The following is a 7,500-nucleotide window of genomic DNA, read 5'->3' as shown; positions in this document are numbered from 1 at the left end:
CATCCTTCCAGATATGAGGCTTTCATTAGAAATAAACCTTTATGGATAAGCGACAAGTACTTTACTCAGCAGCGTCTGGCGGGAACCAACCCAATGTCAATCCGTCAGGTGACTATCCATGGAGGTAGGGCTTAAACTGTCGGCAGAAAAAGTAGATCTGTCTTACTTTGACTGACAAAACTTGGGTACAGTCGAACCTCCACTAAAGGACGCCACCTGTAATCGAATGTCTCTCGTAAGCGGACACGGACACCTATTCGGGGTCCACAGGGTCTAAAATATCCTCCCGTATATCTAACGAAATAGGTTCGATTTTAACGGTTTAATCGTTTAGTTTTTTTTTTTCATTTCATGTCCTTTTTAAACTTTTCTCCAAGCCAGTCGCACGAAAATTTGTCTCCTTAAAGGAGCAAGGCAATTCTATACCATATCCTGCTCCTCTCACAGTTTATCCGCTTTTCCGTAATAAGAACTGCCGTTGCTGAGTTAGACGCACTCTTCAGGAACTTCCTCACCCAATCGCAAGCAAATTCTAATGAACAAATGGCATCTTATGCAAAACCAGCCCTTACTAAGAGAAATCTTAAAAAACTCTCCCTTAAGGAGGTCTTTGAAAGATGTACTTGTTAGAGAAAAGCTCTGAGGTCTTTGAATTTCCTATCTTGACCAATAAGAGTCGTGTTTTGCCTGCCTACTCACCTTGAAACAGAACTACAAGTTGTCTTAAGGAGCTGTAAAAGACTTGTTGTGGTGTATTATATGCCCTCTATTGCACTTTTTTTTTCCAACTTGAACGGACACCTCCCGTAAGCGGACACTTATCCTTGGTCCCGACGGTGTCCCGCTTACGGAAGTTTCGACTGTATCATACCCAACTGAAAAGTGACGACCTATGAATGAAGACTTACAGGGAACCTCCTCTTCCTTCGAGGTCAGGCGGACCGGAAGTAAATTCGCAAGGTCTAGAATTGAATTTGTGCACATTTAACGCCTCTTGATGGCTTCCACCTCGATCGCGGCGGTGACACAGTTCATTTTGGCGACCTCTCAGAAAGGTGAGCCAGTTTTCCTCGAAGGTCGTAGGTTCAATTCCCACCCTGGTCAGAGTTTTTCTTTGTCCTTGTGTGGGCCCATTTCCATTAGTAATGCTAACGCTCACATGGTTGATATGGGCTTGAAAACTAGTACTTCAAATTACACTCTAATTAGTTAAGTCCGTTGCAAATAAGTGTTTTGTCTGTGTTGTCTCCCGCTCTGTTTCTCTCAACTTTTACCGGTATTCTTCAATGAAATAGCAGCGTTCTTCTCGTTCCTCGACTTCTCGAGCTTTCGACAGAAATTTCTCTAATTTTGTCGCTTCTCCTCTCGTACGCTTTCCTGCTCTTTATCCCGTTGTTCGTCGCTATAATAGTAACTTCCTAAAGTAAACAAGTTTTTGAATGCGACATCAATGCCCACCCCATTTCCTGCGTAATTTCCCAAAACGAAAAACGCGTGTTGCACATTTCTCGCCAAGAAAATATAACATCCCAATTACCACGACTGGCTGACACCTGATTCCCTTTCCTCCTCCGCAAACAGTGTACGGGCGAGCGTACGAGACGTCAAAACCAAAATAATTATTTGTCGGATTGACAGTTTACCAAATTTTCAAGTAAAGCTATGATCCTCGCATTTATGGACGCAATGTTTGCAATTGCACAGAGAAGCCGGAAAATTGCAGGACTTTAACGGGGTTTGAACCCGTGACTTCGCGATACCGGTGCGACGCTCTAACCAACTGAGCTATGAAGCCACTGACATTGGGAGTGACCAACTCCAGCCTACTTGATTTCATATCCGCAGTTCAGTATTTGATTCATTTCATATATCACTTCGTTCATTGTTACCAAATTTTCTTAGCTCTGGAGCTCCGCTCGCTCGCTCTCGAGGAGCTCCGCTATTATTGTCTCTCTGCAGTTAAGTCATCCGGATAAAAAAAGTCCGGATTAAGGGCGCTTTTTTCTTTTTGGGAGAACTGGCCAGCCAGACCTGTAGAGTTGCAAAGAAAATGCAACAATTTGAAGGAACACTTGCATAATAATCCCTCACATATTTCTGGAGAAGTAAATATCATCCTCGAAGTGTGTTAATTTGAAGGCGTTGTAATAATAATTGTCGCTGCTAATCGCCGTCGCAAATTCGCATTATTATAATCACTTCGTGACGCGGGTGTAGTGTTTTCTCAAAAATGACATTAGGGAGCTTATTAAGCACGCGCGTTTTTGAGACGCGGACGGCAACCGGAAGTGAGCTGCTTTCCCTTTTAAGTTGTCTTCACACAACCACACTTACATTACAAAGTACATTTTCTCTATTGGAGATCATTGTATAAATATCTGGGAGACAGCACTGTCCTGGTACGCGTCTCAAAAACGCGCGTGCTTAAGCTCCCTATTGGTCGGAACCACTCGTAAATTGCGGGAGTAAATGAAAATTTATTGTCAAGTGTTGATGTTCTTCATAAAACCAAAAATTTAGCCTTTTCACGTTGTTGTTCTGCAGACGACGGCAAAGGCATAGATAAAAGTGAAAAATGCACTTGTAGGGGGTGTAAGGCTATTGTTTTTCTCCCTCTAAATATACAAATTCGTCGAGTTCTCGTTGTAGTCACCGTTGTCGGTGCTCAAGTTCCCTATTATTGTTTTGCGGCGTTGTCGTAGCCGTAGCCGTCGTCATTTCTTAAACTCCATAATTATTCAAGATCTCAGCGCTCGGGAAATTTGCAAAAATATTAGGCGGTCCATCATTTAAAGTATTTCGGACACAAACGCTTGCTTTTCAAAAAAATACTCAGGGAACACTGATCATTCAATCTCGAATATAGCAGGCTACAGCCATTCAATGTCTCCAGCAATCTACAAACTTGAATAAAGAAGACGATTGGTAAAGTAGTGACGACGATGCCTACGTCGAGAAAATGGCCACGAAGCAATGATATCATTGGTTAAAAGAGGAAAAAGAATCGTGCGGCACGCGCGAACAAGCAGGTGCTTTACGTACAAGGACGTGAAATCATCAAATGTGAGGTCTTAATGACAATGCTATCATTTCTTGGTTTCTTTCAAAGCCTCTCTATCGCTGGAGAGCATTCCTCGCACGCTCGTGCTTGCGGAAACCCCTTGCGTAGATTCGCGCGTTGTCTGTTTTATAAAGCACCTTAAATAAAATGAAGCGGCACATTTATGGGATGAAGCAGGAGCCCATGACTAGGAGCCTACAGCTCCAATACTAGGTCTGTGTAACGGTATTTTCACAGATCAACCTATTTTTAGACGAGTTCTCAAATACGATTTGGCTTGCACGAGTGCCAATCCTCGTTCCCATGTAGATTAATTTCTAATGCAAGACTTGTGTGTGATTGGTTGGAAAGGTCCGGTTTCACAGGAAAATCAAACTAAAAATAACTTGGTCTGTAAAAACGCCGTTTCATAGATGGAATGAAGTTGTAAACTCCTAGTCATGGGCTCCTGGATGAAGTGAAAAGGGAACAAGGGAGAAGTGTAATGTGAGGTGCTTTTTTCTACCTATGTAAATCGTATGAGCGTTAGCCTTATTATTGGAATTGGGCCCACAAAAGGGGTGGGAATTGAACCTACGAGCTTTGGGTTAATACACCGCTGCTCTACCGACTGAGCTACAAGATCAGACAGGAGCAGGTCGTGGGAATTTCAGATGTCAATTTCACGGCAATGAATATGTGCAAGTACAAGGAAGGGATGCGTTTTTGCAAACGTTAGCCGTGTCGTTAGAAAATAAACCATTTTCGTGATTTACCGCACGGATCTGGCTTCGTCTTGCATTTTGCACTACCAATTTACTGTGTTCACTACAGGTTGCAGTGTTAAGACAACAGAAGGTAAATGGTGCCATTTTCCATTCGCCTACCGAGGAAAGGTTTACAGCAGTTGCACGACTGATGGCCATTACAGACTTTGGTGTTCAACAACGGATAATTATGATCAGCATGGCTTTTGGGGGAACTGCGCAGCCAGTAAGTTAAGATTAGTTCTCTACTTACACAAATCCTCTTTTACCCCCTCCCCCCAAATGTTGCATAACCATTGTTTGCAATTTCTCCTGGGACACATCGCGCAGAATGCCTGGACATCATGAATAATTCATAATCACTAAAGCGGCAAATTCGAATGCGATCGCGCTTTGAAGACCCATAAATTAGAGAAGAATGGGTCGAAACTAGGCAACTAGGGTTCACAAAATTCACTTTCCTGAGTCTCAGAAATGATAACTTCAAGGTTCACGTACGGCTTCTTGCAAATCAAGGATTAGTCTACCATTTGCACTAAAAAAAGAATGAAATTGAGGAAGTAGAAGTTTTCTGTTTTTCCACATGAATATACGGAAAATTTTAGAAATTTTCGTATAGACAGTAATTTTGGAGAGCAATTTTGGGAAAACTAACATACATACTAGACCTTCACGCACGGCAAATGGCAGATGAGTATGTCCTTGAAAAGAATCCGTTTTAATTTCGAAAATTGGTCACGAGGAACCTTTACGTTTTTCAGTTTGAAAATTATTAGTCGTAGTTTCATTTGAAAATGGCGCGTTTAGAGCAAGCGAGCTATTGTTTTCAGCCCAGACATGAATAATAATGCCTACTGTTGAAAACCACTCCGCACGAAAAAAAATATTCACATCTACCGCGAATTTTAATATTGCCATAAGGATCAGCTTATTTACTCAGGACCTTCGGACAAAACAAAGATGATGGCGTGCGCGACCAATAAATACGATAGTGATCGGGAGCTCTTTTCAGAGCTCTTCGAAAACCCGATCCATCCATTGTTAATTCACATCGTGCCACCACACGTTAATGTTAGAAACTCTACTTACGATTTTCAAGTGAACGGAGAAGGTTTATGGAAATGGAGGGACGTTTTGGGAAACCGGCCATTTTGCTCGAACTTCTGCAAATAAGCATCCTTTCCTTCGCCTACAAATTAGAGGAATCTGGTCGAGAGCGCGTGGGCCACGCACTGGGCGAAAGCATCCGCCGATTCCGCAAGAAGATCGTTTCAACGAAAGATGACAGAAAAAGGAAAGAAATGAAGGGGAAGACGTGGATAACGTTGTCGGTCAAACCAAAATGTTCTAGTTAAAGCTTCTCTTTCTTTCGCAACAAAGAAAAGGCACGCGCGCGCTAGCTTTTTCGATCATAAGCTACTCAAGATTCAGGCGAAACAAGTCTATTCACTTTATTTAAAAATCGACATTTAAGTTTTCGTAGGTACGAATGCCTGTGAAGGCACCACATTTGTTGCCGTGGGTTTGGCGGAGGGTAAGAGTTGCCCTATTCACCCTCTCAGCGTCGAGAAGGGCTTTGTAAAAGAGGAAGCTTTGCGCTTACTAAGAACAAACTCGGTTAAAGAATCCTTTGAGTAAAAAAAGTTACAGTTCTTAACTCGCCTTCCTTCCCCAAAAGCTTTGTCGAGGGTATCTTGTCAGAGCAAGAATTCCATCACTTTAATTTAACAACCAAGGAGTTACACACAGTAAGGGCCGATTGACAGCGTTACAACGGAACAAAACGCATCGGGAACCTTCTCGCAACCAAGATCCGTCAGCATCTTATTCATTTCGATTCATTTATATTCATTCATTGAAAAGCGAAATGAAGCCTTTTAAATGTTATACTTACCCGCATTTCATTGACAGAAATGCGAAGCAGAAAAGATACAATCACCTTACATTCACGCACAAGCAACGTAACAAAAGTTAATGAAGCTCACTGCTGATTGCCACAGGCCTTAATCAGACGGCGGCCATCTTGAGTCGCGAGGGATTGAAAAGTTTTGTTTTTGTGCACCGAAACTCGTTTCCAAACATTGAGCAAGAAAGTTCTTTTTCTCGATTGTTTCGCTCTGTTAAACATTGATTCGAGTTGATTCATTTCTTTTGACAAATTTCAGTCTGTCGATTGCACGTAAGAAACTGTGCCGGAAAATAGCGGACTTTTTGGTTATGTTTGTTTTGAACAAGAGGCGAGAATACCCCGCAACAGCTAACCACTATTGTTTCCCCTATGCGGCATCTTTTGAAGAGCGAGACTTAATACAATAGAGGCTATTCTTATTCAATGAAATGCAAATAAGTGGCGGGGTATTCTGCAGTTTAGCCCAAGAGGCCGCGAGCTTTTTCCAGTAAATGCGAAATCCTAAAACAGGCATTTTACGAAAGTCGGCTTGTAATGCATTCTCAAAGTGTGATATCGAGGAACAATAGTGAAAACAATAACTTGAAACGTCCATTGTTTCTTAGCTCCGCCCTGACAAGTTAATGAGCAAAGCAGAATTCCCCAAGGGAGAAAGAGCGCGTAATATTTGACCAATGAGAACCATTTGAGTCATTCTTGGCCGCTAATTTTACTGATCTATAATTTTTATTGCTCTGGAAGTAAATGTCCGGAGAACAATAGGCATTCTGCGCGATGATGAGTATGTCCCAAGAGAAATTCGGAAACAATGCGTGCAGGGCGTGCAAAGCTATTGTTTTTGCTCACTAAGTATGCGAAGTGTGTCGTCCTCGTTGCCGTCGCGATGCTTTAGAGGGCCCAGGTCAAACGCCGTATTTCACATGAGCCGAACCCAATTCAACCAATTAGGCTCATGTGAAGTTAGGCGTTTGACCCAATCAAGTTCGACTGATTTTATTTGGAGCGGCTGAGGCGTTTTTCACGCCTAGCCAGCCTTGAAAAACGCATGAAGACCACCTTTGGGTCAAACACCGATTTACACTTCGAGCCGAACCAAACGCATAATCAATGATACTCAAATTTAAGTCATGTTAATGTATAAATCAACCTCGATCTCAGAAGGAGGGCCGTCAAAAAGTTAAGCTGAATCAAAACATGCCGTCTACTTTTCAAAAGCAGAGTAAGCTTTAGCATTAACGACCGTCTTCTTCGGGAATTTTGAATCAATTTGAGGAAAAGATGCTTTCGCAGTTTCTGGTCTAAGGGCTCCATTTTCACTGTTTCGTTCACCAAAGAACGTACTTTATTTTGAGCCTGCGCGTGCCTATGATATATGTATGAATTATCGCTGTTAACGTATTTGCATATTCCATCAGTTTTTCACCATCAGCGTCCTTGTAACGGTTACCGTGAATTGTACAGCGGGCGACACATTGATTTTACCTTGAAAAAACACAGCCCAACAAGACCGCTTTTTTTTATTTCTTTGGTGTAGCAGTTCGGTTCGACTGAATTAAGTTCAACGTTTGATTAAAATTAGGCGTTGTTAATTATTCGAGTCGACCCAAATTGTCTTTTCTCCTCTTTTAAGCAATGATATTAGGGAACTTAAGCAACGACGACGGCGAAGGTAACGAAAACGTCATCTCAAAATATAAATTCGCGTTATTATAATCACTTCGTGACAAGGGTGTGGTAATTTCTAAAAAGTGACAATGGAACAGCGCTTAATTTATAGAAGTAAT

At 42.0% G+C, this 7,500-nt stretch overlaps 1 protein-coding gene across 2 annotated transcripts in view; it reads left to right on the top strand.

Annotated features, from left to right (window-relative positions):
- LOC138013479 (polyunsaturated fatty acid 5-lipoxygenase-like) overlaps nucleotides 1–7,500 on the top strand; it is a 56,149-nt gene that overhangs the window by 23,746 nt on the left and 24,903 nt on the right. For both annotated transcript variants that reach the window (XM_068860565.1, XM_068860564.1), the window contains exons 4-5: nucleotides 1–124; nucleotides 3,875–4,033. The exon at nucleotides 1–124 is cut by the window's left edge and continues 15 nt beyond it. In XM_068860565.1, coding sequence (XP_068716666.1) covers nucleotides 1–124; nucleotides 3,875–4,033 — 283 coding nt within the window. The remainder of the gene's footprint in view (nucleotides 125–3,874; nucleotides 4,034–7,500) is intronic.

Source organism: Montipora capricornis, chromosome 8 (assembly GCF_036669925.1).
Source record: "Montipora capricornis isolate CH-2021 chromosome 8, ASM3666992v2, whole genome shotgun sequence".
Lineage (NCBI taxonomy): Eukaryota > Metazoa > Cnidaria > Anthozoa > Scleractinia > Acroporidae > Montipora > Montipora capricornis.
The sequence above is the reverse complement of the archived record's forward strand: the minus strand, read 5'-3'. Positions and strand labels throughout refer to the sequence as shown.